Consider the following 11,796-nt stretch of genomic DNA (forward strand, 5'->3'; position numbering starts at 1 on the left):
TCTGACAAGACAAAAGACGATGCACGGAAGCAACCTTGCTTTTCAAGCTCTGCAGACAGCCCCTCCCCCGAGGAAAAAGGCCTTGACCCCGCGCCGGTTCCGAGGGCAACCGTTTCCGTCTTTGCCTCCCCCGTACGCGCTCGTTCACGCGCACCCTCTCCTAGTTCCTCTCATCCTTTCAAGAGCAAAGTGTCAAAAAACATGGCATCTTACATTTCGCCAGCTCCGACTGTAAAGAAGAGAGGCGGGGAAAAAAGCAGCGCCACCCAGATGGGCGGATTGAAGGCGCTTGTGAAGCCTTAGGTGTAGCGCACCCATCCCGCCGCCTTTTATAAACAAGTTTTGAACGTCTCTGATCTAGTTTGACAAAGTTTCTCAAAAGAGCTTTTGAAGAGTGGCTGAGAAAGTGACACCTCCACATTTTTTTCTTGCTTGGCATCCATCCATTTTTGAATCAGGTCTGTATGCCGACGCTCCCGCTTTTCAATTGCCGCCATCTCACGCTTGCCCGTCCTTGATGCTCTGGCAACTCTTGTGCTCCTGCGCCAACAATTGGCGGCAGACCAACAAAAAAAAATACAAATAAAATGGAACAACCTCAAGGGGACAGTCATCAGAGGGAAGTGGCCTTTAACCGTGATCAAGTGCTGAGGGGAAATGGCATCAGGATCGTGGTAATGATTAATTTCAGTGGGAACTCGATATTTGTATCAGTTATTGAAGAAGCGCTTTTGTCACGTTTTTTATGAATGGAGCCTGTTGTGTTCCACGGGTGAGTGAGGAGTGTTCCACAATGCAAGCCTCGCCTCACAGTCGCACATGTGTCATGCCACGCTTCACTCCTGTGGTTTGATAACCAAGATGTCTTGTTTATGACTTGGCCTGTTTGCAGGTGGACCTCAAAGTGTTGGAGTCCAAACATCAGGAGGAGAAACTAAGAATGCAGCAGAGACACGAGGCCGATGTTGACCAAGTGAGAACGCAACAACAATGCATTTCACTTTCAGCTTTCTTGATGGCGACTAACTTGAGTTCAGCTCTGACCTGGTTGTGAGTTTGCGTTTTCGCGCTTGCCACCAGAGTGACTGCGACTTCAGGGCCACGATGATTTCTTATCTCCACTTGGTTACTAATGAAAAGGAAAGGACTCACCCTCCCCTCCCCCAATATTCTCTTCAAAGCGCCAGGGATGGTTTACTTCACACCGGGTGCCCATCAGATAAGCACCTGTGCTATCTGTCACGTCCACCGCAGGACTTTCCGTTACGGCAACAGAAGCTTTTTATTAAAACGGGGGGAAAAAATCTCTGGCGGCTTTAAGATGCCCGTTCGTTTGTGCGTGATGAGACTCAATGACAGCTCGCTTCTCCCTCAAGCTTCTTAATTTAAGACAGATGGCAACTTGTGTCCAATTTCATTTCCTTTGAATGCCACTCTGTGTTCCATCTAATGGCTTCAAAGAGAAGCCATTTTGAGGCACTCTCTTGACGAGCCTCATTTAGCCACATTTCGATAATGCAAAGGCCAACCAAGGACGTCAGTCTCCGCCAACTGCTTCATGTAACTCTCCAACTGTGTCCAGACTGGAGCGAGGCGGAGGTATCAAAAGGAAGACCAAGCCCCAAATTGGCTACCTAAAAGCCGTCCCGTGCACTGTCTCTGGCCCCGTCTTTTTTCTAAAAAATTATTTTCTCTGGGTTGGTGAAATGGGCTAGAAAAAATTGGGTCTCCCTTTGCTGCGGCCACGCCCTCTTCCTTTCATCACCCACGTCAATTTCATACCAAGAATGACAGCATTAGCTGTTCAAGTAGGCTGCCATGGGACGAAAAATTTCTGTCATTTCGGCCGTGAAATCTTTTGGTGATCTGCTTTAACAATGAAATGGGAAATCCATTTTCAAGGAACATTTTGTCATGGTATGGGGTACATACGTCTAGCCACCATGCTTTTGAAGTGCTTTTTGAACTCGTGCCACACCAACCCCCCACGGTCTCGTTGACTAATTGCGCACAGATGGCAGCATCGTAGTTAGCACGCGCGTGCAGTTAGCACCTCAGTGCAGGTGCCTTCTTCCTCATTTGCATGTGGCACCCCGAGAAAACTGAGAGGCTGAGCAGTCCAAAAAATGCCACTCGGTTGTCACAAGCCAGACGATACAACATTATTCACAAGCATATATTCTTTAGCATCTGTGAAGAAAGACTATTATTGCTGTGGCTTACTCAGGGCTGAGCTCCTCAACGCTTGTCGCTTTCCCAATACCTTTGTCGCCATTTCAATGCATCACTTTGCACTGAATATTTATGGCCCTGCTCAGATCCTGCACCAAAGGAACGTGGAGCTTGATGAGCTAAAGAGTCGCTATCGGGCCCAACAGAAGGAATCTGAGGAGATGATCCACAAACTCAAGTGGAAAGGTGAGTTGTGATGGGGGAGGTCACAAGATTGCAGGGTTAACCGCTAGGATGTTTACCGTAATGTCAGAGTGAAAGTGCTTCGGTTCCTGCATGGTGATGCTCAATCCAAAATGTCCTGTAAAATGTTGTCATGCCTAGCTTGAAATCTGTAGCCGCTATTGACTGGATTCACCACCATTGCATTAGCGGGCATACAGGAAAACATCTCTGTGTGCTGCATACCCTGAGTCCCATCCTGACTGCTCTTTGTGCCCTCCCCCACCCCCCCCACCCGGCTCACCCGCAGTTCAAAGTGTACTAAAGGAATCCGAGGTCATCCGCGAGAGCAAAGACAAGCAGATTGCAGAGCTGAAGAAGATGACAGATCTGAGCGCCGACGGCTTGAAAAATGAGTGGGAGAAGAAGGTAAAGTTGAGGCGCTTGCATGGGCTACTCCAGCTTGAGCCAAGGCAAAAAATAAAAATGTACACTCGCATAAGACTCAGGATAAATGTCACTGCCAGTTGTCAGTAGAAGCTGGATTTCCCAAACTTTGTTGCAAACGGTGTTTGTGTTACAAGAAATAGAATCATTCAACTTGATGTGATGCTTCCATAACCAGCTGCTTGCATCAGTGGCCGAGGTGGAGAAGGAGAAGTTCCAATTGCAGAAGCAGCACACGGACAACATCCAGGAGCTGCTGGAGAGCACCAAGAGGAGGCTGGCCAAGATGGAGGCCGACTATTACGCCCATTCGCAATCCACCGTGAGGACACAATTGTGTGCGTGCGTGTGTGTGTTGTGTGTGTGTGTGTGTGTGTGTGTGTGTGTGTGCGCGCGCACTCGTGTGTGCGCTTGCGTGCGTGCGTGGCACAGGGAATGTCGTTTAGCTCCCATGAGTATCCAGGTGGAGCAGGTGCTCCTTCTCATCTCCTGCCAAAGTGTCAAAACGTGGCAACGCAACACAGGCCTCTTTCTTGCTCCTTTCTTAGCCTGCTGCACTGCTAGCACCCCCCACCACACACACACACACACACACACACACATACACACACGCACGCACACACACGCACACACACACACACACACACACACACACACACACACACACACACACACACACACACACACACGTGCTGTCGTCGTTCTACCCCACTCCTGCTTGCCATCTTATAAGCTCATCAACAACATTAGATTGGATGTCCTCAAGTAGGCCCCAGTCCATTTTATTTTGTTCTATTTTTTTTCTAATGTTGGTCTAGTCGAGCGTTTTTTCGTTTATAGTGGTGGTGGGGGGTCTTCTAAGAGACTGACATGATAAGATCTTTCCCATGCTGCCTGCCGCAGAGCTGCTTTGACCTTTGGCACAGTTTATGTAGTGAAGATGTGTTTTGCTTTTGATGACTCCTATCTTGGAAGAAAATCAGTGTGAGAGGAGTTTATTTGAAGTCGCCGCAAGTTCAGACTCACTGGACTTTACTTCTCTGGGTGTGTGCACGCGCATGTGCTCGGCAGGCACAAACGCTGCACGAGCTGGAGCAGCAAGTGGCAGAGCAGGTGGCCCAAACGGAGAAGAGCAACGCCTCACTTCACAAGGCCATGCGGGAGAAGGCCCAGCTGGAGGTCGCCCTCGCCGCTGTCGGTGCCCAACTGCACGAGGCCAACACAAGGTTTTAGTATTTAGCCAAATATGAAATGTCCCCAACGGCTCCTTGTGTGGCTCCAAAGCCGCCATAGTGTGAAATCCTGTTGACTGGCAACCGGCCCGCTGCCTCTTGCCCCCCCAAAATGTCCTGCTCATGGCCAACGTGTTGAGTGAGCGCCAAGTTGTATTTGTGCATGGCTGCTTGCAGACTGGCGGCCCTCCACAAAGAGAAGGACGAGCAGAGCGTGTCGTTTGAGGAAACCTTGCGCAAGTTCCGAGCCAAAAGTGAGGCCGACGTCGAGCGTTTACGTGGCGAGCACGCGCTGGCTGCAGCTAAGGTGAAAACCCCAAAATGTAAGGGCAACAACAGCAGACAGGATGAAGCAAACTCAGATTGTTTTCACTTTTGCAGGCCACTGAGGTGATGGAGGACTTTGAGAAGATACTGGCTGAACTCAAACAGCAGCTCCTCGTCAGTGAACATCAGCACCAGACACAAGTACGGGTACGATAATTCCCAGGCACATTGATTGATTGATTGATTGATTGATTGATTGATTGATTGATTGATTGATTGATTGATTGATTACACGTCGCACTCTTGTCGGCCTCGCACCAGGATCAGGATTTGAAGGCCCAAGAGGAAAAAGCCAAGTTACAGATCAGCTATGACAAAAAGGTGCGTGCTCCTCCAACAAAACTCCGACTTGAGCAAACCTGGATTTGGGTCCAGATGAAAGTCTAGAGTTCCCCGTTCTCCTCTTGCCTGTTGTTAAACCAGAGCTGATTGAGTGGCAGTCTTGAAAGAAAAGCGCACGAGACAGCGCTGGTTGCCACAAGCACGCACGCTCCCAATGTGGAGAGGTCCTCTTCAAAGCACTCATAAAGTGAGTGGCCTTGGTTAATGAGCTGAGCTGGACCAGACTTTTTAGCTTGAGATCAGGTTTAAAAATGGGACCGCACCTGGGTCATCTTCAAAGTACCACCTGCAAGAACTTAAAGTAGGGCCCTGCACACTGACTTAATTGAAGTCCCTTCAGATGAAAGCCAGTCACGCCGTCTTGATGATTTTGCAACAGTCAAGGCCACATGCTCACAACTTGTCTGTCGTGTGCCATGAATAGGGGTTCGTTTGCTGGCTCGCTCATATGGTGGCCAGAACACCGCGCGATGAGAGGTCCTGACGGGCAGAAATGCACCCTTCATGTGAGCTCTGCGGGCTGGCGTGTGCGCAAGGTCACGTGCACATGCTCACCTTTCGCTTCCCTTCTCAGGTTCTGGTGCTGCACAATGAGGCAGAGGAAGAGAGGAGCCAAGCCAAGATGAAGATAGACAAGCTAGAGGAGGCTCTCAAGTATGCAGAAATTGCTTTAAATGCGTGCTTGCAGGCTGCTGCTGTTTTGGTTAGCAAACTGAGTGTTTGTGTCTATGAACTAAAGCAAGTTCCATTTGGAACGTCTTACGTTCGCCGCCAACCATTCGTTTCTGTCTGCTGCTGCATCCATTTGAGGTTTTGCTCCACGTTGCCATAGCAACAACAGCTAGCAATACAAAGCAACGTCAAGGTGGAGTGCGATAAACATTCCATCAGATTTTTTGGAATTCATTTTCAACACATTTTGCAGATGTTTTTCTGATGCTTTGGTTGCTCAGTTTGAAATATCTGTGATACGTGCAAACATCCAGCCAGCCCTCTGCGTGACGCATTTCGGCTCAAGTAACTCAAAGTGCAACGACAGCGAAGTGTGCGTGAAGGAGCTTCAAGCGATGTGGCGGGCCAATTGAAAGCAAACAACAATCAAATTCCAACACTGCATCATTCCATGATGTCTCAATGTGCGTGCGTGTGCGCGTCCCACTCCTATCTTTTGACAGCAGTCCTTTGCTCTGTCCTTATTTCCTTTTGTGGTCTGTCTTTTAATCTGCATCCATCCGTCCTCCCCCCTCCCCTCTCTTTGTCTTTCTCTAGGGATGTGGATGAAAACCAAGCCTGGTTGATTTTCTTTTACGGAAGACGTTGAATATTTCAGTTTTGTCTCTTACACTTTTTTTTCTTTCCTCTTTGAAGTGCGTGTGCATTCGTTATCGTTCCATTTGGATGAAGTCACAGGCGCAGAGGCTGACTGGCTGGCTAGCAAACGCTTTTAGACAAGTGGCAAGCAAAGGCTTCTGTATTTGAGAGCGCTTTCCTTGTCGGCTGTGCGTCATGGCTTCCATGGCACGCTTCTTTCATCACACAGTCCATCCAACGTAGCATTGGGAGCAAACATGGCAAACTTTTAACTGAGCGGTTTGAAGAGCCCGACATTTTCGTTTCCTTGGCTTACTGATGCGCAACGGTAGCAATGCCGGACCTCTCCCGCCCTTGTTGGAAAATTCCCACACCCCTTTGGGATGGCGTTTCTCCGTCGCCTCTCTCTTGTGCCCACTGAGAATTTTCGGATGAGAAGACTTCCTGTTTAGCAAAGGCACATCTTTAATTTGCGCCTGCTGTCCTGAGCGGGGATCCGTTTGAGGCCGAGCGGCGCCGGCACCCTGCGCCTGCGTGTGTCTTGCTGCCAGGCCTCCGCACTGCGTTTTCTGCGTCCTCTCATCTTGGCCTGTCGCTCTGTTATTGACGGTGATGCGCTGTCTGCCACTCTCGCGACCACACGCACGGCAAAAAAGTTATTCTCCCAGGGAAGGCCATTGCTGCCGTGCAATCGGCGGCGACTCTTTCCTCCTCGGAGGTCACGGCTTGGTTTGGTTCAGGCGCTCCGACCGCTCATTGGCCAAGCATGCTTGTCACTCAAGTTCTCAACAGCCGTTTGTTTCCGCTTGCTTCTTGATGGCTGGCTGGACGGACGGGCGTCCTCCTTGCTGTCATCTGCTGGTACTTGCATTGAGTCTGATTAATAATTACAGAGGACGCAAAATTGGGAAAGGGAATTTGGAGAGGAAGGGGGGCAATTTCTTTGTCGTTTGATGTCTGACATGAAAGAGACCAAAATTACAAAGCGAGAACTATATAAAGAGACGCGAAAGCGCACATATTTGTTTTTCAATCCTCAGTTGCCGTTCCTTTTTCACGCTCACAGACTCAATCATGTGTCAACTCATATTGCACAAGCGCCCACTTTGTGTTCTTGTTGCGATTGGTTTCAAATGCTGCACGGGAGAAGGTCCAATCGGGATCATAAAATGCATCATGATTTTCAATCCTGTTTTCTTGCTTTGGTGACGCCTGTCTGGGTTTTTGTTGACAGAGACGCCAAAAAGCAGCTGGACGAAAGTCGGGAGAGCCACAAGTTGCACCTGCGCCGGGCTGACGCGGCGCTGGAGCAGTTGAGGAGCCGAGTGAAGCTCAGCTCCGACCAGGCCGAGGCCCAACTCAAGCTGCAGGTCTGCCGCCGCGAGCGCAAACTTTTTTGATTTCATCCATTGAGACCTCTGCTCACGCGACATGACGCGCATACAGAAAGTTTGGAGTATTCATTATTCATCACTTCGACTGCTGATGAGTCTTGTTAGTTTTGCAAATAGACTATTTTCACAATGTCGTTCATTGTGTGATGCTGTGGTGCAGATGGAGAAGATGGAGGAGGAGCTGCAGCATTCCAGATGCCTCCGTGAAAATCAGTCCAAAGAGTTCTCCCTGCAACTAGACGCCATCCGACAAAAACACCAGCAGCAGGTCTGTGTTGGCTTTTCAACGTGGCAGAAAGCATTTTTTGTCTCGCCGCGGTGACCAACACCCGAGCGGGATCATCTTATTATCCCCCCCCTCCTGATGAGGGACACGCTTTTGATTCGGATACCATGGCATCTGAATAGTTTGTTTGTCGCCAAAGAGCGACAGTGAAAAATGAAGGTAATTGCGTGGCAGATGCACTGTGACCTTCTACTGGCATGCTTCTTCTCCGCTTGGAGGCGGAGAACGCAAGTCATTTAAATCTCGCTCGCTGATAGGATGACATCATTGACGGCGCCCTGGATTCAATTAATATCTGGCTTGGGATGTCATCTGTGGAAGCCACGCAAGAATCAATTCTTCTCCACTTGATTGGCTTCGTTCTGCTCGTGACATGATTGTCACACGCTCGACTGGCAAAATAAATCGAAGGGCTCAACTCACGACCACGCTAAAGACGCGCAAGATGTTTTCTTTGTCAGTGGAAAGATTTAGGTGGCTAAATTCACACTTTCCAACCATCAAAGGATTATTTGTGGAGTGAAAGTGACTCGAGTGTGGTTTTATCAGCACTTTGTATGCCAACTTCCCATTTTCACTCTTAGGCCTGTCTCGTGAGGAAAAGGTATACCATCAAAGATTGCAGAGTGGCGGGGGTGCGCTTGACAGCAGGCGACGCGGGTTAGCAGCACATCAGCCACACTTTTGTCTTAGAGATAAAAATGGCGAGAGATGAAGGCCCGCTTGTCTGTGTAACGGCGATGCAAGCAAGCGACATTCTTGCTGATTAAAGGGAAAGCGGGAAAGATATTTGCGGAACGCTGTCATCCATCCTGTCCAAATCAATGCGCGTTTGAAACTCAAAGAGTGCAGTTAGCGATTCGAAGGAAGGTTGGCGACGTTCAAATTTTCAAATGCGCTCTCGAGAGGCTTTTCATGAACAGTGCGCTTTGTCGCATGCTTTGTGTTGCTTTCCATGCTCCTTCTGGCCGGACGAGCGTCCTGCGATGCAGAATGTCGGTACGCGGAACGCAAAGACACAAAAAGTCCCCTTTTCTACCCTCGGTCACGAACACGTGGGGTGTTGGCGTTCTGAGCGTGGACCTGAGTTGCATCCAAGAAAGGTGCGCATCAATTGACCACAGCTGCGCTGCGAGTGGCAAAGACATTGCCGCTCCACCAACAAGAGTTTTGCTCATTGCGTTTTGTGACGGGCTTTGTCTGTTGTCACATTGCTCACCGATTCCAAGGGATGAAATCACTTTGATCCCACCACAATTGGCCTTTTCAGAAGCCGCGCAACAAAGAAAGCCGCAGGCTCAGTTTTTGCCCACAAAAACGAAATTAGCATTGTGGTAGTTTTCTCAAGAGCGAGGGTGGAATCCGGCCTCCCATAGACGGCCGCTCATTCATTGCCTGCTCTGAATGGTGCGCAAGGTACGGAGACGGCTTTAGGGACAGAGCAGGCGTCGAGCGTGGAAACGCCCAATCTCTCGGGCCAGGTAGGGTGCCGTCAAACACAATGCGCCAGGGGGATTAGCAGCCCCTCGCTGTCCTCCCGGGAGGAACGGGGGGGTACGAGTGAGCGGAGCCTGGGAAAAGGCTGGCTGGTTGCTGGCAAGACTCACCTCTCAGCAGGTGACTTTGCTCTTAGCTGCGATGGGCTGCCAGCTCGCCTAATCTTTCCCACAAGAAGATGCAACCAGCCTCATCTCTAGACGCCACGCAACATGACTAGCCTCGCTAGCTTGTCGAATGGGCTTAGCATTTCGCTACTAGCAAAGTTCTCTGTCGAGTTGCCGCCGTTTCTTTCTGTTTTTGCCAACGTCATTTTTAAGCCGAATGTCACGTGCTGTCAGGCGCTTAGCATGGGGCACGGGCTCGTTGCAGCGGCCAGATGGCGAACCCCTGCCAGCTTCCAAACGAGATGTTCTTTTATATGCCGATCACAGAAGGAGGCGGGGGGGGGGGGGGGGGGGGGGGGGGGGGTCGATTGCAAAAGCAACGAATGGCACGTTCAGGGCCAGCCTCCACGGGCAGGCGAGGTGAGAGGGCGGAGGGAGGGAGCCAGATGTACACACGCCACCTCGTGACCACCATCCAAAGACGCAAGGGAAACTTTTGAAGGTGTTGCCGCCGAGTGGACCGCAGGAGCCTTGCCGGAGGGACGTATGGACGGATGAACAAGTTGTCATGACGACGAAGTCTGCCGAGTGTGTGTTGGCTGATGAAGTCTTTCTTTGCTTGCCTGTCCAATCAGATGGGTGAGCAACGCATGCAACACGAGCAGGAGCAGGCGCGCCTGCGACAGCAGCATTGCGCCCAAAAGGACAGCCTGGTCCTGGAGCGCCAGCGGGAGGTGCGCAGCCTGGAGAGCCGGGCCAGGGCCGCCCTGCACGCGCACCAGGAGCGTAGCCAGGAGTGGAGAAAGCGCGACGGCCAGGTAGGGGGTCCCCGCTCGGCCACCTTGGACCCACCCGCTCTCCTGCCGACCGCCGCTTCTTATGATGCCCGCCGTTTCAAAAGCACAGCGGGCTATTGAAATTCTGGCCAAGACATTCAAACGTGCTTGAATGTTTCTTGCGGGAAAGAAAGTGCGCGAAAGAAAGTGGGAATTACCGCAGCACAAGAATTTTTAATAACGATCAATTAAAACAAAGGAAAGTGACGGAGATTAATTGAGCCCGTCTTTAGATTTTATTGCAATGTTTAACAAATAATTTTTGTGGGAGTGAAATTTGGAAAGTGGTGGTCGTTAGTTGTTTGAAAAGTATTTCTATCAAATTTTTTTCTTCTTTTTTCCCCCTTTTTGTTTTAGCTCCTTGAGATTTTAGTTTGAGTTTGTTTAGTCGGCTCCCATTGCAACACAGACTGTTGCGCAGGTGCCACAAGCCAGATGATGATTTTATTTCATTTTGTATGTTTGCGGCCAAATTGGCGGCGGCTCTTAATCCCGTTCGCCCTTTGGTCGTTTTTTTGCTTGGCGCTCTGTGGGAAGCCATTTGAGTAACCTGCGCACAGTTGGATATGAGCCACAGATTTTTTTTTATGCTTGATTTGCTCTTAGCTGGGGAAAAAAAGATGGTCCTTCTTGGAGAAATGAAAGCGCCCTTGTAACTCAGCGACGGCAGAGAATGTAGAATGATTATCTTGGATGGCTTGCAATGTGGTGACGTTTTGAATAAAAATGTGGCGTCAACGTGGCCGTGTTTCCGTCTCGCCCCGTAGCTCATTTCACGGCCGTGACTTGCGTCGTACGTTTTCGAGGCTGCTCCTGGTAGTCTCCTTTTGACTAAATTTAAATTCCATATATGTGCTTTGTCTGCAAATTCAGCAGCGTGGTTTGCCATTCGGACCTCGCTGGGATGGAGGACAGGAATGGCGAGCTTCTTGAAAGTGAGGCAGGCAGGCAAACATGTCACATGTTCGAAGCTGCTCCATGAAGTTGTCAGCTTCATTATTTGAATGTCTGCATTGCTGTTATGTGGAAATAATAAGCGCCTAATATCCAATCTGTGCACCACACCACATGGAAAATTCCATTTTACAACATCGCAGGTATCAAGCAGGGAGCGTTCTTCTTGGCTGTTCCATGTAAATGTCTTTTCTTGTTTTTTTTCTACTCAAATGGTGTCTTGAATAACAATTTCTTCTCTCTTTGGTCATCAAAGAGCATGGCAATGTGCCGCTCTTCTGAGAGCTAAATAAGGCGGCCGTCCCTTTTTCAAAGCATTTCAATCTCGCCAACGTGATGATGACAAGCAACACGGCGAGTCTGACTTTTTTTTCTTTTTTCTGGGCTTCGCGGGCTCGTGCGTTGGCTTTGGCGATGCGACGGGCCTCTCAGCTGTGGGCTTGTCAAGGTGCTGCCAGTTTTCAACGGGAGACAAACTTCTCGCCGAGCTTGCTCTCCAGCCTTTGACGCCACCATTGATTCCCATTCCGATGCAGTAGGACGGATGGAAGTCATCTTGTATGTGTTGCATCTCCAACATGAGATGTGCGCCTTCGCTTTGACTGACAATAGTAATGAGGAAACATCGAGCAGGAGTGGCGTTTGGAATATTAACCAGCTTCATAAGTT

General features: G+C 49.8%; 1 protein-coding gene across 9 annotated transcripts in view; it reads left to right on the plus strand.

Moving 5' to 3' along the window:
• cep112 (centrosomal protein 112) overlaps positions 1-11,796 on the plus strand; it is a 44,770-nt gene that overhangs the window by 5,389 nt on the left and 27,585 nt on the right. For 7 of the 9 annotated variants that reach the window (XR_011088294.1, XM_049744211.2, XM_049744212.2 and 4 more), the window contains 12 exons: positions 893-973; positions 2,319-2,418; positions 2,705-2,823; positions 3,020-3,163; positions 3,913-4,067; positions 4,251-4,380; positions 4,455-4,547; positions 4,662-4,721; positions 5,317-5,396; positions 7,288-7,423; positions 7,608-7,715; positions 9,973-10,155. Coding sequence is in view for 8 of the 9 variants with exons in the window: in XM_049744211.2 (XP_049600168.1) it covers positions 893-973; positions 2,319-2,418; positions 2,705-2,823; positions 3,020-3,163; positions 3,913-4,067; positions 4,251-4,380; positions 4,455-4,547; positions 4,662-4,721; positions 5,317-5,396; positions 7,288-7,423; positions 7,608-7,715; positions 9,973-10,155 (1,389 nt within the window). In the remaining variant the exon portion in view is untranslated. The remainder of the gene's footprint in view (positions 1-892; positions 974-2,318; positions 2,419-2,704; positions 2,824-3,019; positions 3,164-3,912; positions 4,068-4,250; positions 4,381-4,454; positions 4,548-4,661; positions 4,722-5,316; positions 5,397-7,287; positions 7,424-7,607; positions 7,716-9,972; positions 10,156-11,796) is intronic. The other 2 variants (XM_049744213.2, XM_049744214.2) reach the window with 2 other exon arrangements.

This window comes from Syngnathus scovelli, chromosome 16, assembly GCF_024217435.2.
Source record: "Syngnathus scovelli strain Florida chromosome 16, RoL_Ssco_1.2, whole genome shotgun sequence".
Taxonomy (NCBI): domain Eukaryota; kingdom Metazoa; phylum Chordata; class Actinopteri; order Syngnathiformes; family Syngnathidae; genus Syngnathus; species Syngnathus scovelli.